Source organism: Notothenia rossii (genome assembly GCF_949606895.1).
Source record: "Notothenia rossii genome assembly, chromosome: 1".
Classification (NCBI taxonomy): Eukaryota; Metazoa; Chordata; class Actinopteri; order Perciformes; family Nototheniidae; genus Notothenia; species Notothenia rossii.
Window position 1 is genome coordinate 53,515,521 of NC_136912.1, and position 26,893 is coordinate 53,542,413.

Genomic DNA, 26,893 nt, shown 5'->3' on the forward strand with positions numbered 1-26,893 from the left:
TGTGTGATTAGCGTTTCTAGGAATTCATTAGATGTTTAGACTAAGCAATAAACATTTCGGTTATGAATTTGTCATTTCATCCCCGCAGTAGTTAACATCAGCCAAGAACTACACAGGAGGAACTTGTTAATGATCTCAAGGGAGCTGGGACCACAGTCACCAAGAAAACTATTGGGAACACACTAGACTAGACCATAATGGATCAAATCCTGCAGCACCTGAAGGCCCCCTACTCAAGAAGAACATGAAAGGCCCGTCTGAAGTTTGACAATGAACATCTGAATGATTCAGAGGAGGCGTCAACTCGACACGCCGTGTTAGAGGAAGAGATATGCTGACTATAACCCCAGAACACCATCCCCACCGTCAGGCATGGAGGTGGAAACGTTATACTTTGGGGGTGTTTCTCTGCTTCCCTGTATCGAGGAGAGGGGACATGCACCGTAACATCTTGGCCGATAGCCTCCTTCCCTCAGCCAGGACACTGAAAATGGGTCATGGATGGGTCTTCCAGCAGGACAATGACCCTGAACATACGGCCAAGGCAACACAGGAGTGTCTAAAGAAGAAGCACATTCAGGTGATGGAGGGGCCTAGCCAGTCTCCAGACCTTAATCCCATAGAAAATCTGTGGAGGGAGCTGAAGCTTCCAGAGGCCAAGCATCAGCCTCAAAACCTGAAGGATTCGGAGAGGATCTTCAGAGAGGAGTGGACCAATATCCTTCCTGAGATGTGCACAGACCTGGAGACCAACTACAAGAAGCGTCTGACCTTTGTGTGTCCAACAAGGTTTTCTCCACCAACTACTAACACATGTTCTGCAAGGGGATCAAATACTTATTTCACACACATGCAAATCTATTTTTATCTTTTATATAATGTCAATTTATGGATTTTCTTTTTGATATTCTCACTCTCACTTTTTATGTTTTGCTTCGTTGCTAGCTGGGGAATAGTTTTGGGAAACCCTGGTCTGTAGAGTTTTTCCTTCCCTGCCTTGCACTTTCTCTTTAGGCACAGCTTCACCTCCAGACCTCTGCTCCCCCCATAGCCTCCTCTTCCTCCTCACATCCAGCTGGGGGGGTTAACTCCCGCTCTCTCTCTCTCTCTCTCTCTCTCTCTCTCTCTCTCTCTCTCTCTCTCTCTCTCTCTCTCTCTCTCTCTCTCTCTCTCTCTCTCTCTGTGTGTGTGTGTGTGTGTGTGTGTGTGTGTGTGTGTGTGTGTGTGTGTGTGTGTGTGTGTGTGTGTGTGTGTGTGTGTGTGTGTGTGTGTGTGTGTGTGTGTGTGTGTGTGTGTGTGTGTGTGTGTGTGTGTGTGTGTGTGTGTGTGTGTGTGTGTGTGTGTGTGTGTGTGTGTGTGTGTGTGTAAAAATGAAAACTGTAAACTGTCAGTCTCTCCTGGAAGATTGTCTGTAAATTGCCTGAGTGCTATGACAAGAATAAAATGTTTATTCCTATGTTTACTCTGTTTGTGTGTCAGTTGAGAGGGAGTCGTCTCATGTGTTTCTGAAGAGATCGTTGGAGGTCAATGCTCACTCGTCTGGGTTTGGCTTTACAGCACCAAATGTGGAAAGATCGTACCCAAACACAACACAACAAACAAGGGGTAAGCGTACATGCACCATGTGGGCACAAGTAATCCCCTAATTGTTTTTACCGCAATTATTATATTTTGAATGATACAATTATTTTCATCAGTTTTGTATGTTTCCTCTGAATAACAAAAATAAATACACTAATGATCTAGCTTATTTAACATACACAAATAATTATAGCAAGCAAATAAACATTTTCTAAAGGTTCATCCTCTGAGGAGGAGCAGGTTTTGTTTTTCAATATTTTTTTATTTTCAGCAGTTACAAGGTGAGACAAAAGGAAAATATATAAGACATAACATAGTAAAACCCACAAAAGAAAATATGGCAGCACTAACAACCTTGTGCGGTACTTGTGTGAATACTTATTCTGTTATATTTATGCCCAGTTAAACACTGGATCATTCCTTTCATTTATGATGCAATTGGGGACCAGTTCCTGACAAAGTCATCCAGAGTTCCTCTGATGACTTTTGACAACCTCTCCAATGGCAAAATGGACATCAGTTTTTCAAACCATAACAAAATATCAGGCGGATCTTCATCCAACCATTTCTGGAGAATTGTGAGGCGTGCAGCATACAAAGCAATTTCAAAATGTTTTATGTATTTTACATTTGAATCATAACGAAGAGCACATAGGATCATATTTACATCGAAAAGCTGGGGTAACATGTAGACTGTGAATAATCCTATATTGGCTCATCGGATTTGTAACATGGAATCTTCTTTCAAATCAAATCAAAGTTTATTTATAAAGCACATTTATAAAGCACATTTAAAAGCAATTTTTGGTCGGGCCAAAGTGCTGTGCATTTAATAAATACTACAATCACATAAAAACACATTACTACAATCACAATAAAAGACAATTAATTCCAACAGATATATAAAAAACACAGGGAAAAGTCAGGAGTCGGGCTCCGCTCTGACTAAAAGGCCAGGGAGAAGAGTGTTCCAGAGCCTGGGGCCAGCTGCTGCGAAGGCTCGGTGCCCTCTGGTTTTTAGCCTGGTCTTGGGCACTATCAGCAACAGCTGGTCAGCCGACCTTAAGGCTCTGGCTGGGGTGTAGCGCTGGAGGAGTTCAGCTACATAGGCCGGAGCAAGCCCATTTAGTGCTTTAAAAACAAATAAAAGGAGTTTAAAATCAATTCTCAACCAAACTGGAAGCCAGTGCAGTGAGGCCAGAATTGGGGTGATGTCGTCATGCTTTTTATGGCCAGTTAGAAGACGTGCAGCTGCATTCTGCACTAGCTGCAGGGGTCTAATTGAGGCCTGGTCCATACCCACATACAGAGTGTTGCAGTAGTCCAACCTCGAGGTAACAAAGGCGTTAATAACCCTTTCCAGGTCTTTAAAAGATAAAAACGACTTGGTCTTAGCCAATAGTCGAATTTTAAAAAAGCAGGTTTTGGCTACGCTGCTGACCTGCTTATCGAATATAAAAGCGCTATTGAAGGTCACTCCAAGGTTCGTGACAGAGGGGAGGATGTTTTTATTCAGGGAGCCCAGAATATCAACCGGAGAGGCTGGAGGTTGGGGTCCAAAAAAGATGACCTCGGTCTTGCTCTCGTTGAGGGTGAGGAAGTTTTGGCTCAGCCAGGATTTAATCTCTGTTAAGCAGTCCATCAACTGCTGTAGTGAGTTGGCATTTTTATTGAGAGGCAGATAGATCTGTACATCGTCGGCGTAGCAGTGGAAGGGGATGTTATGTTTTGTGAGTATTGAGCCTAGGGGCAGTATGTACAGTAGAAAAAGAATGGGGCCCAGAATCAACCTTGGGGAACCTCACATGTAAGAGGGGCTTTGGCAGAGGAGAAGGCACCCAGATGCATTGAGAAGATAAGGTCTGTCAGGTAGGACCTGAACCATGCAAGGGCAGAGCCTGTGATGCCAGCGGACTGTTCAAGCCGTGACAACAGGATGCTATGGTCCACAGTGTCAAAGGTAGCTGTCAGGTCTAACAGCACCAAGACAGCTGGGCTACCTGAGTCGGCGGCCAGGAGCAGATCGTTAAAAAACTCTTAAAAGGGCTGTTTCAGTGCTGTGCATAGGTTTGAAGCCAGACTGAAACTTTTCATGGATGCCATGCATGGTTAAGAACGACTGTAGCTGGATATAGATTACTCGCTCCAGGGCTTTAGATAAAAAAGGTAACTGGGAGATGGGCCTAAAATGTGCGAGAATAGAAGAGTCGAGATTTTTCTTTTTAAGTAGTGTCTTGACCACGGCATGTTTTGAAGGCAGCTGGGACACATCCTGAGCTAAGAGAGGTGTTTATAAGTAATAAAATACTTGCTCCAACTGATTGAAAAACATCTCTGAGAAGGCGAGAGGGAATGCTGTCTGAGGTGCAGTTTGTCGGCCGCATGTGCTTAACTACATCCGAGAGAGAGGAGAGGGATACAGGCTCAAAGTGGTCGAGGACAGCAGGGCACAGAAAATGAGCAGAATCTGGGGTAGCACTAGTGTGGGCTAGCCTAAGAGCAGATACTTTTTCAATAAAAAATGTAAGAAACTTATCACAGAGAGTAGTCTATGGCACAATTGGAGAAGCATCACAGGGATTAATGATCGAGTTGAGGGCATTTAAAAAGAACCTGAGGTTTACGGCTGTTTTTGGAGATTAACAGAGAAATGTGCTCTGTTTTGGCTGCTTTGACTGCCTTCTGGTAGTCGGAAAGGCAAGCACGAAGGATTTCTAAGGAGACATGGAGTTTATCCTTTTTCCATTTTCTCTTTGCACGCCTGAAGGTGCTTCTAAGAGCGCGAGTACAGTCATTAAGCCACGGCTCTAAGAGAACTTTGGTGCGTCTAAGCGTAAAAGGAGCAACGGAATCCAGTATTAGTCTACATGTCGAGTCAAACATGGAGATAAGCTCATCAGCACTAAGAGCACAGTTCACCTCTAATTTACAGATCGGAGAAGCATTAAAAACATCTGAAAACTGTGAGGCAGTCAAGGGGTTAATTGAACGCAGACAAAGCGCAGGGGCACATGATTCGACTCCTGCGGAAGGGATCAAGGTTGTAAACAGAACCGGTAAATGGACTGAGATACGCGTAGCTGCACAGATTTCATCCACAGAGATAGACAGTCCAAACGATAATACTAAATCTAAGGTGTGTCCTTTATCGTGTGTTGGGCCAGCCACGGACTGAACGAGACCAAAAGAATCAAGGAGATTTAAAAAGTCCCTAACCAGAGGTTTGGACTCGCAACACACATGGACATTGAAGTCTCCGGAGACTTTGCATTCAAAAACTTTTTTTGCCACATCTCATCATCCAAATGGGACCCAAAGTGTTCCCCCCAGGGTTAACATTAAAACCAGGCTTGTTAACAAACACTTGATCATAATTATATCTTTTAACTTTCTTAAAGAAGAAGCTTTTGATATTTATTTTTCCAATTGATTTATGTTCAAAGCACTCTTATATATTGGTTTGGATTGAATGTTACTCATGATTTGTAGGTGGTGGAAGATTTACGCATGGGGTAAAAGTAGTCCTGAGTTGTGAAAAGGACTACATTTGTTATTTTTATTTTAACAATAAGAGAAACCTTCCAGAATTTAAAATCCAAAGCAGAACAAGATTGAGCAAAATCAGGATTACAAACAATTCCAACTGTGATTCAGACCTTGATGGATTGAAAAAAATGATATTGCTTTCTAAATGTAATACACAGATAATACAAACAACTAAATAAGTATACATACAGTGGGGGGCGGGGGGAAGTATTTAGTCAGCCACCAATTGTGCAAGTTCTCCCACTTAAAAAGATGAGAGAGGCCTGTAATTTTCATCCTAGGTACACTTCAACTATGAGAGACAGAATGGGGGGAAAGAATCTAGGAAATCACATTGTAGAATTTTTAATGAATTAATTGGTAAATTCCTCGGTAAAATAAGTATTTGGTCACCTACAAACAAACAAGATTTCTGGCTCTCACAGACATGTAACTTCTTCTTTAAGAGCCTCCTCTGTCCTCCACTTGTTAACTGTATTAATGGCACCTGTTTGAACTCGTTATCAGTATAAAAGACACCTGTCCACAACCTCAAACAGTCACACTCCAAACTCCACGATGGCCAAGACCAAAGAGCTGTCAAAGGACACCAGAAACAAAAGTGTAGACCTGCACCAGGCTGGGAAGACTGAATCTGCAATAGGTAAGCAGCTTGGTATGAAGAAATCAACTGTGGGAGCAATGTGGGACCTAGTCAATGACCTGCAGAGAGCTGGGACCAAAGTAACAAAGGCTACCATCAGTAACACACTACGCCGCCAGGGACTAAAATCCTGCAGTGCCAGACGTGTCCCCCTGCTTAAGCCAGTGCATGTCCAGGCCCGTCTTAAGTTTGCTAGAGAGCATTTAGATGATCCAGAAGAGGATTGGGAGAATGTCATATGGTCAGATGAAACCAAAATAGAACCTTTTGGTAAAAACTCAACGAGACGTGTTTGGAGGAGAAAGAATGCTGAATTGCATCCAAAGAACACCATACCTACTGTGAAACATTGGGGTGGAAACATCATGCTTTGGGGCTGTTTTTCAGCAAAGGGACCAGGACGACTGATCCGTGTAAAGGAAAGAATGAATGGGGCCATGTATCGTGAGTAGTGTTGGGCAAGTTACTTCCAAAATGTAATATATTACTTATTACTCTCTTTTGAAAGTAATAAGTTACATTACAATATTACTGTCTCTGAAATGTAATGAGTTACACTACTTTAGTTACTTTTTAGTTACTTTCACCCAAATAAACGCAAAAGAATAGCTAAATGCTAAAATGTAGTTTAGTGCAGCTCATTATGCATCCAGTGAAGGGCAATTTGGTATAGCATAACAACTGTGTAGGCCCTTAAGGCTATTAACAACTTGTATTACACGGCTTAGTTGAATACTCCATTCTGATTGTAAATTCTTAACATGTGACACGTTGTTAATACAGCAGTACAGACCGCTGTCAATGACTATAATGAAGGTTAACATATTGTAAATGAAGGCAAATATTATTTAAACCATGCTCATGGTTTGAAATGGCAAACATTGAAAGGCAAAAGTATTATTAAAACCATGTAGCCTACTACATCATCAGCTTGGTCCCATCATATACGCTGGGAAGAGAATATTTACTGTGCTTGAAAACTGGTATCACATCATCATGTGAGGTTGACTTTGTGACCTGGAGAACATTTCAGCTGCAACATCAGCTCGTTGATAATAAGCTTGGGATATGAGATATTTTTGTAGCCATTCGTGGTGAAGGCATCTGTGCTATTGTATGCATTATTTTTGACCCAATATTTCTACAGGCATGTCAGAATATGGTACTATTTTCACATGAATATTCTAGCCATTGTCTATTTTTATACCGCAAGCTGCAAAATGACCGCCTTACCCCACTGTACAGGTGGGTAGTTGTTTAGATATACCTGGCACCTGCAGGCCGCAGAGGGGCGGCGTAGTTTCGGTCGACGAAGACTGCTGCTCCGGGGCTGGCGAGTCAGGCGGGAGTAAGCTAGTGTCCACAACGGAGGGTAACGTGATGTCCGCATCTGACCTGTTGCTACTGTCTGCAGTAGATGTAGTGTTGCTGGCGTTTAGTGATGGTTGCTTTAACCATTTTCGTATAAATGATTATCCACAGATCAGATGTGTGTAACTGCTGTGGAAGCACTTTGGAAATGATGCACGCGCAGCGGAGCAGGTCACGCGCACCTGACACAATTTTTTGTTTGTATTTTTCGCTACGTTCTCTTTTTTGAATGGTTGCATAACGTTCAACTTCCCCGAAGATCTCGACGCGAAGCCTGAAGGGTAAACACCAGGTTTACTAATCTACCCGCACAATTTGTCCGGTGTCAGAATGTCTCGCCATTCTTAAAAAACAAAACACCATTTAATTTCGGGTTAAAATGTGTTGTAACTGCGTTACTGAGCATTGTAACGGTTAATATATTACCCACATTTCATTAGTAATGCGTTACTTTTTGCTGTAACGAAGTAATGTAATATATTACTGTAACTCCGTTACTTTTGTAACGCGTTACACCCAACACTGATCGTGAGATTTTGAGTGACAACCTCCTTCCATCAGCAAGGGCATTGAAGATGAAACGTGGTTGGGTCTTTCAGCATGACAATGATCCCAAACACACCACCCGGGCAACGAAGGAGTGGCTTCGTAAGAAGCATTTCAAGGTCCTGGAGTGGCCTAGTCAGTCTCCAGATCTCAACCCCATAGAAAATCTTTGGAGGGAGTTGAAAGTCTGTGTTGCCCAGCGACAGCCCCAAAACATCACTGCTCTAGAGGAGATCTGCATGGAGGAATGGGCCAAAATACCAGCAACAGTGTGTGAAAACCTTGTGAAGACTTACATAAAACGTTTGACCTCTGTCATTGCCAACAAAGGGTATATAACAAAGTATTGAGATGAACTTTTGTTATTGACCAAATACCTATTTTTCTCATTTTGTTTCTCATAGTTGAGGTATACCTAGGATGAAAATTACAGGCCTCTCATCTTTTTAAGTGGGAGAACTTGCAAAATTGGTGGCTGACTAAATACCTTTTTGCCCCACTGTATACAGCCTTAACAATCTCATATATTCCACTCATCCCAAACATGTTGGGCAATTAAGACGTATAATAGTTCGACCCCTGAGCACAAAAGACATGATATATTTTGGTGTTAAGTAGATTAACTGGCCCACTTATAAATGACTGTTTATAGCCAACTCCTCTACCAAGATTTAACACAGCTGAAGGCTTTTTTTCATGTTTACAGGCTAATTTACTTATGACTATTTTAAATACAATTTGGTTCTAATTATTTAGATTGCAAACTGAAAGATAATAAAAATATTCTGAAAAAAGATTGAATCTTAAAAAGATGTGTCTACATTCAAACAGGAAGTGGATTCATGGAATGAACTCTGATCAGTGTTTTAAAAGCCTCCTAAGTGTGGCATCTGCAGACATGTCAGCGCAAGCCTTTAACAGCATTTCTCTCTGAATTATTTCCTCTCTTTTTATTCCTCATTAGCTTTGCTAAGTGGCCAAAACGCCACGCTAACACTTAGCACGCCGCCTGCCTGCTCCCTGGCAGCAGATGTAAATTGTCCGAGCCGTCTGACAGCCTCGCAGCGATGTATTACCCTGTTTATTCAGCCAAACGCAGCAGATTAATTGCGCTGTGAAGGCAAAGGTTAGCAATGCTAATTTAATCACTAAGCCAGACTTGCTTCAAAATACCTCCAACATGCAAGGAGATTTGTGAAAACATAGACTTGTTTTTCTTGAGAGCAGCAATGGACTTTTCCCCTGCAGCCTGAAGGTTCACACAGAAGGTTTTCCTCAAAGAGGCGATCTGTAATCTGCTCTGACTTCAAACTAATGCCCTCATTCTGCTCTGAAGAACACATTTGTTTTTCTGTGTTCTAAGAAGGTATTGTTGCTGAGACATTTGTGTGTGTGTGTTTGTTAATGTGTTTAATCACACAGTCTCCACAGTAGAATTAGCTTTCTTTACATTTGAATCATTTGGCTTTTTTGCTTCTAACGTTGAATTCCAATGAGGTGACGGTCAGCCTGAAGCAGGGATGGAGTGAAAGGTTTGCACTGCAGCAGAACTACAGTACGGCTTTTCTTCCTGCTTTGCTGCAGTACTCGCAGCTGTGTAACAGTACTACACACAGAACTGTTAGTACTAGTTTCCTGGATGCCTCAGCTGATGATTAATTCCCTCAAAAGTCTGAACTGATCAATTGAATAAGGAAAATTAAACATATTTTACTCATATGCATTCAATGTCATGTCAGATAAAAAAGATTCAACAACAGTCATCAGTTTCACAACCTTCACTTTAAAAAGGAAGTGTATAAAGAAAATGTTTGAGGTGGTGAACTGTCTTGCCCAGAGACACGACGACATGCTGACTGCAGTGGGGATTGAACCAGTGCTCCCTGATCTCCTGATCAGAAGATCAGCTCCCTATGTCACTGAGCCACAGCCTCCCGCAACTACATGCAACTACTCTTACAATTGTACTTTTGCTGCAGTACAACTTATTTTGCGTCACATTTTGTATGCTTTGTGTTACAGTACCTTAGGTTGGAGTTGATGAGCTGTTGGAAGCTGCTGTGTTTTAATGGCTGCATAGTAATGTAGTAATTTTACATCTGTTCCATTGCTTACACAGTCTCTCTCTCTCTCTCTCTCTCTCTCTCTCTCGCTCTCTCTCTCTCTCTCTCTCTCTCTCTCTCTCTCTCTCTGTGTAGCTAGAGATGCAGAACTTTGGGCTAAATGGGAGCAGGCTCTGGGACCAAAGTACCAAGTTCTGGTGAGATCTCATAATATTACACATTGTTACTGACTGTCTAGCTTCATGGATGTTCAATACTGACTATTTTGTTTGTGTGTGTTGTCAGGTGGTGAAGTTGGATCCTGTTATTGAAGATGATGCAGAGCTACAGAAATCCTCTAAGGTGTATAACACTCAGACATCTGAACTGAAGCTTTATCACACTTAGCTGTGGTCTAAGCATTGAATCAATTATGGAAACACATACACTTATTTAGACTACAACCAATTTGATTTGGGTTCCAGTATAGAAAACATATATAAAATCAAACTTTTTTTATGTTTGCCCCTCATTGTTTACACTCCAGCTCACTTCCTAACTGCTAAGATGCGAGGTTGGAGTTCAAAACAACACCAATGACCAAAATGTAACACAATCAGCAAGTTGACATCATTAAACTGTTTTATTTTAAATGAAAAAAGCGAAATGGTTGTCTGACGATAATGGATGGGTTTCTAGATAGCATTTCGTCCAAGGCGTCTCGCCCCTGATGTAAAGTTAGAATTTAGAATTCCATTATCTATAGTTTTCTTGTATCTTTTACCTTATAATGTATGGTTTTGCAGCTGTTGCCCGTCCACACTCTGCGTCTTGGTGTGGAGCTCGACTCCTTCGATGGTCACCACTACATCTCCTCAGTAGTCCCTGGAGGCCCTGTGGAGAAACATGGAGTCTTGAGACCAGAGGACGAGTTTCTGGAGGTGGATACATTTGCACTTTTGCACACAGACACATTGCTTCATCTTTGCTGATAAAAAAACTCCCTAAGGAGTACCACACGGCTCTACCCTGGATCCACAGTTTTTTGGTCTTTTTATGTCAGCACAAGAAGTCATCATCTATAAACAAGTACAATTCTGATTGAGCTGAGGGGTGTACTACATAGCCAGATTACAGGGTTATTGAGGTTAGTTGACCTTATTCCAGAGTTTTCCGTATAAAGAAAGTGGCTCTCTTTTAAACTGGCTAGAACATCATGGCAATTTATGATGCAGACATAACGTGCTCCATACCAAGTTCAGTTAATAGTTTACGATTGGAACTGGCCCTAACTTCTTCCTTGTATAGAATATTGTCACTTTATAGTCAGTCTAGGAGCTGTTCAGATTCTTAGCTGCGGGAATACTTTGTAAACGTGTGTGGTAGTACCTTTACATTAATGCTGCAGTAGCACATACATGCATTTATCTTTTCTGCAGCAGCCTATATTATTGAAGCAGAACATCTGATCTAAAATACATAACATTTTATGTTCTTATTTTAGAGGATATTTGGAAAAATATTCATATTTAGTCGTGTTTATTTAGTTTTATTTTATTTATATAATATGTCCTCTAGTATTTTCTTGCCATTTGCCCACTGGCTTTAAAAAAAACAAAAAATGGTTCACTTTAATATTCATCAGTATGAATTTCACGTGAATACAGAATGTGGTTTAATTCTTTGAAACCATCATTTTACCACATTGGAATATGTTCTATTTTAAGAGCTAAAATGGGTAGTTTTCAAGTTATTAAGAGACGGGATGCACAGACTGCATCGTTTGGTCAATTCAATATATTTTGTGTGAATTTACACAAATACTAACAACAGTAGATTTCCTCCTGCATTCCTCTCATATTTTCAGCAACAGGTTGCTTTGCAGTGATCGTTCCCTTTGATGCATCAAATGATGCACCAGATGGCTTCAATGAGTACGCTCAGAGCCTGAGGAAGAAAGCCAGGGTTCACAATGACAGTTGATAACCACCTTGATAGGATCCCTTATCTCTGATGAGGAGTTTAGATTTGACAAAACCATGGCTCTGTTAAACTTGCTTCTTCGTATACCCCCCTGATGTCACCTAGCTCTTTATAGCTTTTAAAACGCATGTTATTTACTGCCTTGATTAATTAAAGTAAACCATATTAAACGACCTCTCTTTCAATGTATGGGTGACCTTAAGGCTTGGAGATTTTGCCAAAAAGGCTATTCTCAGAACGAGTTGGCCATCTTGATTCATGTTGAAGTAAAGGTTATGTAAGCTGGTGTTTGTATTGTGTGTAGGTGAATGATGTTCAGCTGTACGGTAAGTCTCGTCGTGAAGTGGTGGCATTCCTCAAAGAAGTGCCGCCCCCTTTTACTCTGGTCTGCTGCCGACACCCGACCTCCGAACTGGGACCAGAATCTGAATCTGAATCTGAGCCAGGATGTGATCCCGTACTACAACCTGGACCAATGAGACAGTCAAAACCCAGTGTGGAGGAGGTAAGTAGTTGACCCCCTCTCCACACACACACACACACACACACACACACACACACACACACACACACACACACACACACACACACACACACACACACACACACACACACACACACACAGCAACGACTATAACACCCCTGGCTGTTACAAGATGTGTATTTTGTAAATTGTGTAACTTTTAATTGTATTATATTTTTTATTATAACTTTTTAACTTTAATACTTTTGTATCCATGCTTATAAGTAACATTAAGCTGACTCTTTTTCTGCTGTAAAAACGTACATGTCCCCTCTGTGGGACTAATAAAAGTATTCTGAAGAGCAACAAGGGACACACACATTCAATATTGGTAATTGACATGAACATTTAGCAAACTCTCAAACTAATTAATGAAATGTATATTTACTGCAATGGTTTTGTTCTGGTGTTGTAAAGGTATTTATATGTTTAAAACAAAAGACGTTGCTGCTTTTTATTTCAGATTGAGCTGAAGCTGTCGTCCATGCTCTGCACTCAGACAGAGAAGAGAAAAAGCGCCACTGTGCAGGAGCAAGCACTTAAACAGGTGACCTGTCTCCCTGTGTCTCATGCTGTCCCCCTGTGTCTCACTGTCTCTCACTGTCTCTCACTGTTTCTCACTCTGTCTCCCTGTCTCTCTCTGTCCCCCTGTGTCTCACTCTCACTAAATAGCCGCTTTCACACCGCAGGACTTGCCGTACTTTAGTGCCGGCACTAAAGTACCACGGCACTGAATCCGCCAGAGGGCTAGTGCCAATCGCATTCACACCGCAGTACTTTCCCTGAGGCAAGATTACGCTGACGTCACTTCGTCTTCTTCTTCTCTGGGTTTACTGGCAGGCCGCAAAACCACTTCACGGCGAGTACAAAAAAAGAACGAGAGAAGAAGAACTACACAGGGGAGGGGCTATAAAGCCCACCCGCTGTACATTATATATATATATATATATATATATATATATATATATATAATAGGTAGACTCAGCAGACAGACCGTAGTGCAAAGATGAAGTGTCATATGATTATCTACTAAATAGTGAATTCAGCATCAAATTCACCAAGATGAAGTTCATATCTTCCTAAGATACGTGTTTATGTCCCTACTAGAATCCGAGCCCAAATGACTCAAACCAACAAAATGTCCAAGCAAAGAATCATGTGCACCATGAGGCTGGGTTATAAGGGTCATTTACAAATAAAATACCCCATTATAACAATGGACTTTATCTTTATGTCTTTATCATATATTACCCCCTCAGGCTGATTTTGGAAAAGGACATTAACCATTGTTTGGTGTTTTTCCCTTATTTATCTAAAACAAATGACATGATAAATTACTTGTGTTTATGTGTGTAAGACTTGTGTTTCTGCCCCTGCCATTGCTGCACAAGGTTGCAACATTGTAGATAAATTCAACCACCGACAACTGTCTGCTCTCACATTCTTCTATTCTGCAAATTTGGGGTGGGATACAATAAATAAAGCTTCGCCAGTTTGTTTGTTTTATTGCACAGTCAAGACATAACAATAACGGCATCACGCCGCTCAAGTAGCTTTTGCGAGCATCGCTCAAAACATTTGGAGTTGGGAACTGCTTTCTGTAGAAGCTGCTGCATCCTGTCCTCAGAGTAAATTGCCAGAAGCGCCAACACTTCCTCATCATTCCACCGCTCCGGTGTTGTAGTACGTGTGGTCATAACTGCTTTAAAGTACAAAAAACTACTCGCTCAGGTGTGGATGTGGTTTTGTAGCGAGGTAAAAAATGGCTGCCTAACAAAAAAAATTCAGAGTCTAACGGGGCGTGGTTTGCAATTCGCCCAGCCAATAGAAATAGAATATAAATTGGTACTCTTTTATCACCAGGTTCGTACCACCTCTCTAGCAGGGAATGAAAATGGCCAAAAGAGTTCCCGGCACTGAGTAGTCCCGGCGGTGTGAACGCGACATTATTGGTACTAACGGAACTAAAGAACCAAAGTACCAGGGAAAGTCCTGCGGTGTGAATGCGGCTAATGTCACCCAATGGGACTCTGTCCCATAGTGTCTCACTCTATCTCCCTGTGTCTCACTCTGTATCACTCTGTCATATTGTCTCTCACTGTGTTTAACTATCTCACTCTGTCTCACTGTGTGTCACTCTCTCACTTTGTCTCACTATCTCACTTTGTCTCATTCAGTCTCACTCTTGTTCACTGTGTCTCACTCTCACTCAGTCTCACTCAGTCTCACCCTTTCACCCTGAGTCTCAGTCTGTCTTACTCCGTCCCAATGTGTCTCACTCTGCCTTACAGTGTGTCACTGTGTGTCACTGTGTCTCACTGTGAATCACTCTGCTTAACTGTGTCTCCCTCTTTATCAATGTGTATCACTCTGTCTCACTCTGTATCAATGTGTCTCACAGTTTCTCCCTCTGTCTCACAACTCTGTCTCACTTTGTCCTATTGTGTCTCACTCTCTCCAATTGCGTCTCGTTCTGTCCTACAATGTCTCACTGTGTTTCACTCTCTCACTCTGTCTCACTGTGTGTCACTCTCTCACTCTGTCTCACTCCATCTCATTCAGTCTCACTCTTGTTCACTGTGTCTCACTCTCACTGAATCTCACTCTGTCTCACTTCGTCCCAATGTCTCACTCGGTCTCACTGTGTTTCTGTTTCTCACTCTCATTGTTCACTCCCTCACTGTGCATCACTCTGCCTCACTGTGACTCGGTCTTTCTCACTCTGTATCATTGTGTCTCACAGTTTCTCACTGTGTCACTCTATATCATTGTGTCTTACTGTATATGACTTTATCTGTCACTCTGTATCTCACCGTGTATCTCACCGTGTCTCACTCTGTCTCACTGTGTCTCCAGTGTTTTACTGCACATGTAAGATGCCTTCTAAACTTCTAGAAATAGATAGTTGAAGTGATTTGTGGGGCCTGACGTTTGGCAGTCCCAGCTGAAGGACAAACACATGTTCATTGTAAAATGGAATGGTTTTGGATGAATTCGATTTTGACATTGAAATAAAAACATGTATTGTTAGAGGGACTATTACACACTTATGTGCAATATTGCATATACCTCATTAATTTTTTACTTAATACTTCTACATCAGAATCATATAATCACTCTAGTAATAACTATAATACAATTACTACTCTGAAATGACTTAGTATTTTTACTTTTACTTTATTTCTTTAAAATATTTCAATAGTAGTTTCAAGTGTCCGTTGTCACTGTGTATCATGAGCAGGAATCCCCTGGAGAAGAGGAGTTGATGGAGACTCAACACAGCCAGGAGGGGGAGGAGGAGGAGGAAGAGGAGGAGGAGGAGGAGCAAGATGAAGATGAAGGGGAGCTGGCCCAGTGGTCTCCAGACGTGCAGGTCTTGGAGCTGCAGAAGGAGAGAGGCAAAGGCCTCGGCTTCAGCATCCTTGATTACCAGGTAATAACAGAACCTACATCCTCCTCCACCTGCTGCTGCGTCTTTATCCTGTATGTCTGTCTCTTCTCACATTCATACGGTATACAAAATCTCCTCTACTCTGAGGAGCTTCTGCTGCGGAAGGGGTGCAGCGGGTGTCTGCAAGATCGGTAAATGAAATCCAACTTTCAATGATCTTGGGAGGCCGTTGTTTATATTTCTGACTTTGTTATACTGCTGCTACTGCCGGGAAACTTCCAGACACTACGCTCGCTCAAACATTTTTTTAATCGGTGCATCTCTAGTATTGATTATCAGTTTCAAAAGCACATTTTAAAAGTAAAGTGCGAATTATGTGCTAAGTCCTTCTCAATGTGTGATGTTGTTTGACACTGTCATTTGCAGAGACAGGTCATTATATCATAGATATTGTGTGATCTTTTATGCTGTTGCAGAGATAGAAGTAGTTCCCAGTGAGGCGTTTGTCCAACTGTGGACCAGAGGAAAAAATAAGTCTTTTGGATTCTTTCTGTGGGGACTATACATTTCTGTACAAAACCCATGAGAAGCCATCATAGTTTTGTTGAAATATACACTCTGAACAGAAGTGTATTGACCAGACTGGTTGGTCTGTTTCTGAAATGTATAAAAACTATTTTGGATCACACACAACCACCCACACACAGAGTTAATGACACAGTGAAGCGGGTGTGACTCGGTTCTCACAGTGCAAAGAGAGAACAGTGAGGAGTGTCACCGTGACAGAGGCTGACTCCGGATAAACCACATCTGTTTGCACGACCAGGCTGCAGCTTCTAAGGTTCATAATTTAACATAACACAAGTCAAACATTTGTCGACATTAATACCTGTGGGATGATGTAACTCAAAATAGTAGATAGTTTAGTTTTAATGGTACATATTTTTCCATTTCTTCAAAGCATCTTTTTCAGCGGTTGTTGTAAATCTATGCAAATATCTATGCACATTTTTGCCTATATAAAAACAGACTTCATGTGTGTGTTCAGGTACTAACAGGAAGCTTTGACACCCAATGTTTGATAACCAGCTCGTGAAAAATGCTTAACATTCATGTATCATTCCATTGGTCTAAGAATTGTTCTCTTTTCCTGTTTTGCTGACTGGTAAACAAGTTGATGTGAATAAAATGTCTGCACATTTGCTATCTGTGACGAGACACGTTCCTGTGTTACAAAGGGATACACGTTCTCTTATCTTTGTAGCAACTAAAACAATTTATGTTTTGCTTCGTTGCTAGCTGGGGAGTAGTTTTGGGAAACCCTGGTCTGTAGAGTTTTTCCTTCCCTGCCTTGCACTTTATCTTTAGGCACAGTTTCACCTCTAGACCTCTGCTCTCCCCCATAGCCTCCTCTTCCTCCTCACATCCAGCTGGGGGGGTTAACTCCCTGTGTGTGTGTGTGTGTGTGTGTGTGTGTGTGTGTGTGTGTGTGTGTGTGTGTGTGTGTGTGTGTGTGTGTGTGTGTGTGTGTGTGTGTGTGTGTGTGTGTGTGTGTGTGTGTGTGTGTGTGTGTGTGTGTGTGTGTGTGTGTGTGTGTGTGTGTGTGTGTGTGTGTGTGTGTGTGTGTGTGTGTGTGTGTGTGTGTGTGTGTGTGTGTGTGTGTGTGTGTGTGTGTGTGTGTGTGTGTGTGTGTGTGTGTGTGTGTGTGTGTTCCGAAGGGGATATTTTTTAAGGGCATTTTTCCCTTGATCTTAGTATTAAGTAGGCCACCTCCTATGGGTCCGTCAGTCCCCCTGTCTCTCTTATGACACATTGAAGGGTAACCACATCCTCAAATATGGCTTACATGGACATGTCTTGTATCAGGTAACGTTAATTCCATCAAATATGTAATATAACTAATTAATTTCAATCTTAATGCTCCAGGCATTGTTTTTACTGTCCATTTGATTTTGAACCAAACTAACTAATCTTAAAAGTCTCAAATCTAAGATAATCATGCTGTTTGTTTATTGCGCACATACATTCTTTGTATATCCTTTAACACAGGTTCGATTCCGGGCCTGAGGTCCAAAAGATGTATTAAAAAAATAAATAATAATCTCCCGTTCATCGCGTCCATTCGCGACCCACCTATTACATCTCTGCGCCCCACCAGTGGGGAGGGCCCCACACTTTGAGAAACGCTGCTATAATCCCATCTGTTTCAGCCCTGTTTCTGGTTGAACACAATCTTGTTCTAGGAGGAGATTTAGGTGATAAGGTGAGCAGGTATTACCAAGTTGGTGATTGGCTAATGGTTACACAACCCAAAAAATCGTTATGACATCATAAAGTGGCCAAAATCTGATCAGCTCATTTTCAGACAGGTTTTTATATAACTGGATTAGGACAAAAAGTGAAACTTTCAGAATCTCTTTACACAGAGGGGACACATGTTCATGTATAAAAGACATGAATAAGTGGATTTTGCATAATACGTTACCTTTAATGTATCATATGTTCGCCGAATTGACATGAGAGCACTAAAAAATATGAATATGCTATAGTCAACTTCATTAAAACATTATTAACTTGCCTAAACTCAGTAATTCACAAAAAGAGGGTTATTTTTACGGCGCCTCGTCATCTCACCACGGGCAAACAAGAATATTTACAGTGTAATAGTTTATTGTATTATGGTTTAACTATGACTATTTAATATTACTGCTATAACAATCACGAATGTAGTTAATTCACAAATGTTGTACAATGATTAAAAGTAAAAGTAGTCTGGCTTTAATACAAATGAAACTCGTAGCTCTCTTTAGGTGATCAGCGGTCACAGACTCAATATGCCCCATGGCTGAGTCTGTGATTTGTCCAGGGATCTTCTTCTTCTTAGTTCGGTTAGCATTTGTTTCACGATGGTGTCACTGTTTATTATTGTCTGATTTAATATGATCTTGCATTTCGTTTTCCAGATCTGCATACACGTGATGCAAATGACGAGCCAAAAAAGTTCCCTGTTTTTTATGTCCATGTTTTCATCCAGAATACAATACATAATTGAGATATATTTGATATTGAATTCCAAACCGATGCCTCACAGGAGTGAACAGACCTCCTCTGCTCTGTAGCAGTCCATGAGGAGGTGCTGTAAAGTCTTGTCCTCCTCACAGTTAACCATCGGACATGTTTTAGTTGTAACATAGCAGCTCCATGAGACCACAGCTCTGACCGCAAGTCTGTTGACCGAGATTAGCCACCTCACTTCTCTCATGCTCTCTCCGAAAGCTGCTTACATTTGATTAATTTCGATACTTCACTTCCTTCATCAGATGTTAGGTTTTTGTATGTTATAGAACCACCATATTTGAAGTCATTAACCATTTTTAAAATCACTCTATTCGGTAGTCCGTTCCAATCTCTCTTTAAATGCGCAAATTCAGTTATGAGGTCAGCATAAGACTAATTTGTAATGGGGTCCATTTATCGCTCTGCCTCTTCTTTTTTTCCATCCCATTTTTTCATCCTCAACCCAAGGTGCTTTCCTATATATTGCAGCTCCAATATTTTTTACAAAGGTAATTTTGAGTTTAATATCCAGGTCTATGGCTCCCAGGCCTCCATATTCCTTACTTTTGAATAATAAATAATGTTTAGTGACTTCCCTTGTTGTACCCCACACCAAATTGACACACTGTTTAAAGGACACATGTCATGCTTAAAAGGACACATGTCATGCTTTTCTGGTTATTACCCGTCCCCTTGTGTGTTATGAAGGTTTTTATGCATGTAAACGGTCTGCAGAGTCAAAACCCTCAAAGTACACCCGAGTAAAACTCTAAAACAGAAAATACCTCCCCAAAACGCCTCGTTGGTGAAACTTCATTGTCCATTGTTTACTTCCTGGGTGCTGTGTCATAGAAGCACCCAGTAGCCACGCCCAGAGCTATGGCCGCACCCTCTGCCAGCCTAGCATACAGTATATACTGTTGAAATCTCAGGTTCAGTTCAAAACTGTATCCAGTCAGTGGTTGACATTACTTTTTAACACTGTTCCTTCAGATGTTCAAGCCGGTATTTTACTGTGTGCGCTGCATTTCGCGGAGCATAGCTTCACAAAACATGGAGCGATTCATACCGGATATGTACAGCGTAGGGCACTGAAGGACTATGCTGTTCCTACTTTTTTTGGACCATCGGGAGATTCGGGTACACAACCTGTATGTATTCATTGTTGTTTGTGTATTTATGATGTTTAAAACAAACAAGGTATATCTACCACGACTGTGTAAATGGGTAAACGTTTTTCTGGCTGCTAAGCCATTGACACAGTGCTAACAGGGCTAACTAAGTTGCTAGCGTTTCCATATATCAACTCCAATGTCAGCAGATGCCTTACATGTATCTCATAGCATACTCATAGACAGTATACTCCCGGGTGATTTACCGTACGGTCAGTACATTATAGTTGGGCTTCCTGGCGTGTGAGCTATCGTTCATGGCGTGTATGCTACATAACTAAACAAAAAGGCTACCTAGAGCTAGACATGCTAGGGAAAACATTGTTTTCATTCCAGCTACAATGAATGACCGAACGTAGCAGACTACCCATATACGATTGCAATTGTAAACATGTTCTTGCTAGCCTAGACTAGCTGTTGTTCATAGTAGGTTGGCATATTACACTGAATAACTAGCAAACGTAGGTTAGCATATTAGCTGGCAAGCTAACTGTGTTGATTAGATAGATAGATTAGATAGATACACACTCCTACCACAACTACTACTAACAAATCTAAAACAACTAAGTTTCTCTAATATTTTGTGATTTGCATTTAATTTCGTCCTGCCACATCAGGAAACTCCTGGCGTATCTGGCGGACAACACAAACACACGGGATGACCACTCTGATGCCTCATCCTAAAAAGCCCCGGTGTTCCGGATTAACTGGTTTCCAGATCACATACATCTTTTGGTATATTTGGCTCGGTAGGAAGACTTTGATGCACATTCAGTACCAGTGTGTGGTTACGATGGCGATATCCAGACACGAACAGCGAGGACTACAAAAAGAAAAAACGAGTTGACAGGGGATGTCTGTTCAAAACATTGCAAGCTCCAATAAATCATTAAAACCAGCTATTGTTGCCCGATTTATCACTGAATATCGTTCCTAATGTGATACTAAGTCCATCTGAGATCTGTGTACACCTTCAGACAGCCTCCCAGTGAAGCACACAGTGTTTACTCAAAGTTTGAAAGCAGCGTGGAGAAGTCCCTCATCTCTGTTAAACTGTGACCCGCCCAGGGAACTGGGACCCGCCCAGGGTAAACTGTGACGACTACTGTGGCTATCTACCAGCGATCATGTTTAATATGAAAGACTACACACACATTTATCCCTTATAAAAACGGTATTCTGCAGCACTCATCCAGATAAGATGTGACTGTTAACTCGTTTTGCAAAGATAGCAGCAGACTCCTGAACAACTACAAAAAGCTGGCGTTTTATCCAGTTTGTACACAACGATGGAGAAACTTAACAAGCAGCAGTGGTCCACTGAAGAGACCAGCTACCTACTGGGAATCTGGTCTTCCGAAGAGGTACAGAGGAAGCTGGAGCACAATCGGCCATTGTTGTTGTTGTCGGTGTCAGCTGTGAGGGGTTTCCGCAAAGTTTGGCTTTATGAAGTAGGCACGCAAACGGTTACGTCATGACGCAAACAATGAAGCAATGACCCAGCACCAGTCGGACTCTGGGCAGTGTGAGAAGAGCCGGAGCTAAACCGAAGAACCGGTTCTGAACCTGAAAAGCTCTAGCACGGAGCTTGAACCGGAGCTGCGTTGGTGTGAATGAGGTAAAAGTGTCAGAAAACACAACCCTCTCTATTTTCCTCCATACCCAAATCTCTAAAAAAGGGGCTGCAACGGATCTGATACAGACTGATCCAGATTTGAACACTGTCCTGACGTCAGGACGGTGGCGCTAAGGCTATTGGGCCAACTCTCCACCTATCAGGGGAATTTGGGGTTGGGCCACGGCCGGCCATTGCCGCTCGAAAGCGCTGGAGACGCTGTAGTACATATGCCAGGCCTGTAAGTGGCGCTGTAGTCTGCCACAAAAGTAGCGAAGAAGACTTCCTGCGCATGGTTGCCATGGTTGCCCTTCTGTTTATTCTCTGCTGTGGCTCTTTTTCTCCCTCCCCGAGGAAAGCGTTTGCTCCTGCTACTGTAATTCAATGCGAGGCAAGCACTGTAATTCTCTCCGGTTAGTCCACCGGCAGATGACAAACACCCACCTCTCCGCCTCTTCCAAGGAACGAGAGGACCGTGCGGCAGAGTTTCAGTTAGATTTTCTTTCGCCGGTCAACACGTCCGTTAAATTTTAAACCTTCCGGACAAAATTTGAAAAGTGCCGGTCAAAGGTCTTCTTTGTACGGAGCCCTGGAGGGTTCATAGAGAGAAAAATAAATAAAACGTGGCCACGTTTTACTAAAGCGTGCGCACGAGTTACTAAAGCGTGCGCACGAGTTACTAAAGCGTGCGCACGCTTTAATAACTCGTGCGCACGCTTTAGTAACTCGTGCGCACGCTTTAGTAACTCGTGCGCACGCTTTAGTAAAACGTGCGCACGCTTTAATAACTCGTGCGCACGCTTTAATAACTCGTGCGCACGCTTTAATAACTCGTGCGCACGAGATAGTTAGGTATATAATGTAGCCTACAGCACAAAAGACCAGCCTTTCTCCCCGAAGCATGAAGAGGAGTTCACCTGCTTGCTGACCTGGCAAAGCGGTTAGGGTTAGGTCAATGGTTGTAGCTATGGATAGAGACGCTTTAATTAAGCTTTACTTTGGACTTGGGATGAGTTATCAAGACATCCTGACAACACTTGCTTTGCAAGAGATAATTGTTAGTAAAAGTACATTAAGGAGAATATTGAGAGCGTGTGGATTAAATCGTCGGAAATATGCTGATTTGGAAGTTGCTATCGACTATATAGTTGGTCAAGTGGGAGGCCCTGGACAACTTCATGGATATCGCTGGATGTATGCAAAGCTTTTGGAGCGAGGTATCCGCATCCGGAAAGAAGACGTCAGGATCCTTCTTTCTCTGCTCGACCCAGTCAACTCTCAAGCTCGCCTGAAAAGACGTCTCAGCCGGAGAAAGTATTTTTCACAAGGGCCTAATTTCATATGGCACGTAGATGGCTACGACAAACTCAAGCCCTATGGAATATGCATTAATGGATGCATAGACGGATATTCCCGTAGGATTATCTGGCTAAAAGCAGCTTTCACCAACAGCGACCCAAAAGTAATTGGAAGCTACTTTGTCGAAGCAATAGAGAATGTCGGAGGTTACCCAAGGCTTTTACGCACTGACATGGGCACAGAGAATGTGCTGTGTTAGAAATTAAAATCAATGTTTTGATGGTATAATGTAGCTTAAACATACCGTCAGTTTAAACGCTCTTTTATACTGAAAAACCAGAAATTCTTGTGCACAAGCAGTTAAGCTTTTATTCTGAAAATCCTTCATCTACGGTTAGCATTTAGCATGTGGCTAATATACGAATTCCTAAAGAGGTGAATTGAGTAGCGAAATGACGTGGTGTGGTGAAAACCGAAACCTACTGATTTAACACTACAACGATAGATGTCGAGATACTACCATGTTGAATATTAAATGAAAGTACAGTTTATTTTAATACATTATTGTTTACAGACGAGAGTAGCATGTGACAACATCCGGAATGACCGGAAACCAAACGAGCCGAGAAGTATTGTTTAGAGTATTGATTACAGCGTTTAGAATGTGTTAAATGAAAAGTGATGAAAGAGAATATGAGGAGAAACGGCGTGTTAAGCATATATTGAATGTGAAAAGAACCTATCCTCTGTTTAAATGCAATAACGGACATTGGAGACGAGGTGAGCCGGCTGGCGGGGAGGAGCCAGCAGAGGATATATAACAGCGCCGGAGGAGAGATCCAGTCTCTTCTCTTCTTGCTCAGGAGAGCCAGATCACAGCTGTTTTCTGCCGGAACAATATTCTGTCTGTAACACTACCGCGCCTTTTTTTTAAATTAAAGTATCCCATTTGAATCTTTTCAGAGACTCCATTTAGTCTCATTTTAAAGCTTCTCTCCTGGACGCGAGAATAAAGAACATATTTAACAGCTGCTACGAGACATCCAACAGTTTTTACGGCGAAACGATGAAGATGACAGAGCGGGAGAAAGGAGTTATATAACAGGAGCTAGCACAGCAAATCGGAGAATAGAGAGCTGGTGGGGAGTGATGAGAAAGGAAGGGGTTCAATACTGGATCCAGCAACTGGGAGAACTCAAGGATGAAGGGCTCTTCACCGGTGATTTTCTGGACAAAGCACTTGTCCAGTTGTGCTTCATGGCAATCATTCAGGTAAAACAATATGATGTTGATCTGACAATTGTTAGCTGCAGTTAAACAGAGACCATAACCATGTAAATTATACAAATATCGGGAAATAGTAAAAGTAGGGCACAGACTTAAAAACCACAGGATTTATTATGAGAGTCAATCATGTTGTATGCATCCATCCACATACTTTTACGCACTGATAGGCAGCAATGATCTGCCAAATACACCCACTGTAGAACAACCTTTAAAATCAACCTGACATAAATTCATCATCAAGATGAACCTACGTTGAACACACAGGCTATAAACACACAGTCTGCCTAACATTCGTAACGAGTCACACAACAGTTTTACGAAAAGCCGCACTACGTTTTCTGACAACTTGCCAGACAATCATAGCCTACCAATGTCCAATGTTAATGCATAGACATGATTAACTTATATATAAATAGGCTATATAGACATTGGCAAACATTTTTGATAACGTATATTTACAGCTGGCATATAGGCCTTTTTTATTTAGGGTATAGCTAACGTTGTTGTTGAATGAGTTGTGAGTCTTTACGCACTTTGGGTATACTTTAATGAAGACGTAGGCCTACTATAGTTGCATGCATGTGTACCTATTCATTTAACGTAGGATTTATTATGATGAAGGAATTGACTCAAAGTTATGTTATGTATAGTTTAGTTGTGCTTAATTGTCAGTGTATAGGACACTTGATAGCTGCATGCATAATGAATGCGTAAGAATATGTGTCTGCGCTAAAAATGCCTCACACAATTAGACCTGTGCTTTTGAAGAATGTACCGTGATGTAACGCATAACGCCAATTATCTGTTAATACGGCTCTATTATAGCGATCACTTTGTGTTTGATATATCTACATCTTTTATTTATCAGATCGCGTACAGCATGCCGTGAGGTTCAAATCTAATAATCTCTTGCCAACGCGCAACAACCCTGTCCATTGTTCTGAAATAACAGCGCTATGCCGAAGCTATGCTTGAATGATGTGTGTGCAGTGGGCAACGAGAGTAGATCAGATAACTTTGTTTTTTTGCTATTATTCCATACGGTACATACAATTTATCCCCCTTTCCATTTCTTTTTGCAGGAGGACTTCAATGAGATAAGACACGTTTGGAACACACATCGCATCAGGCCCTCTACAAACGCCAATGTCCCCGCAGGAATACCTAATATCATGTATACGGCACCTCATTTGTGGGGTGCAGATGACCTTCTTGTTCCATTCAGTGATGACTTACCCACTTGCAAAGAGAGCTGCAAGTTCCTAACTTCAGTTCCATGTGACGAGGACGTGTTTGATTTGTGCACAATCATAATGGAAGAATCAGGCATGGGGTTCCCAATGAATAGGTCACAAGCACTTGACTTATATCTATCATTGAGGGATATCATTCGCCCACAAGTATTTGAGGAGGCAACTGCATGAATGTTGCAGTTTTCTTCCTGCTATTGGTGGAAGAAGTATCAGATCCTTTACTGAAGTAAAAACCCTACCTAACTGTGGAAATACTCCACTATATCCTACATTTAAAACCTTACATATTTAAAAGTATTTAAGTATGATCAGCTAAATGTAAATAACAGTATGAATAGTAAAAGTAGTCACCGTGCAGTAAAATGTTCCCTGTCAGTGTTTTATTATTATATATGATGTTTCAGGATTAATATTAGTGCTGAATTAATGTTGCATTTTACTGCTGTTTAAGGCTGTGCTAATTTTAACTCCTTTATATACTTTTGGATAGTTTAGGATATACACATTTATATGTATGTATATATGGTAAATGTATCTAGCAATGTGTGACATGTATTGTAAACATTAATTCACCTTTGATATCTCATGTAAAGTCATATACAGTGAACAGAAAATGTATCTTACTTTAATGATAAATCTTTATTCCATGTGCTTCACATAATAATCGTCTTTTATTGTGTGGAACAAACAAACAAAGAAAGGGATCATTACTGACCTTGCAGTGAAGTAGTATTTGATAACAATGTAACAATGTTACATGATTGACAAATAAAAATAAGAAAACCAACACAAATACAAAAGGGAGTGCTTTTTTTTATCTTATTTGAACATTAAGCCCTACTTAGGCAAACTTGAATGTCACCAATAAACAGGCACTGACATAAGAACTTGAGTAATCGTTGAGGTTTTAAACGTTCCCCCATAAACTAAATGTTTACCTTGCTCAAAATACATTCATGCTAAACAGAAAGACCAGATTAGTCAAATGAATAGACTCTTAAAATAGGACCTGTGTACAACAGGAACAGGAACAACAATTAACACATTGGAGTAAAATATTCTATAAAAACAAAAACATCCTTCAATAGCTATTCTGCCCTTTGGAATCACTCTATTCCAAATCAACATGTTGATAGTACAGATTTGAACAACAATCATGTCATGCAGTGCAAGGATTTTCAAATGAAGGCAAAACATAATATGCAAATCCCTAACAATTAACCATAAATGCATATTTACTTAGCTCAGCTTATGCTTTTGCATAGAGCTATCTTGTAGCTGTTGTGTGCCTATTGAACACAATCATTGGCTCCTGTGTATCAGAACATGTATCTTCTTTGATATCATAACATAATTTCTACTGTGACTATGAGTAAAGATGTATAGAGAACCGCAGTGACGCATCATAAAATCCGGAACTAAGCTGCGCATGGGTTCCTTCGACAAAAATGCAATGCAATTTCTCCATAGGATTTTGGAAAATAGCTCAAAATAAGGTCTGTGGTTGAAACACATTTAAGAGACGGATCACGTTTTGTTCAGCCGGATAATCTCCACATGTCTACCCTACTTTTATAATTTTCG

The 26,893-nt window shown here is 41.3% G+C and overlaps 1 protein-coding gene across 1 annotated transcript in view; it reads left to right on the top strand.

Annotated features, from left to right (window-relative positions):
• Positions 1–26,893, top strand: part of patj (PATJ crumbs cell polarity complex component) — a gene marked incomplete at its 5' end in the record, with an annotated part of 309,724 nt that overhangs the window by 63,674 nt on the left and 219,157 nt on the right. Inside the window, 7 exons of the mRNA XM_079649893.1 lie at positions 1,480–1,605; positions 9,886–9,947; positions 10,036–10,092; positions 10,536–10,670; positions 12,017–12,217; positions 12,699–12,782; positions 15,477–15,668. Coding sequence (XP_079506019.1) covers positions 1,480–1,605; positions 9,886–9,947; positions 10,036–10,092; positions 10,536–10,670; positions 12,017–12,217; positions 12,699–12,782; positions 15,477–15,668 — 857 coding nt within the window. The remainder of the gene's footprint in view (positions 1–1,479; positions 1,606–9,885; positions 9,948–10,035; positions 10,093–10,535; positions 10,671–12,016; positions 12,218–12,698; positions 12,783–15,476; positions 15,669–26,893) is intronic.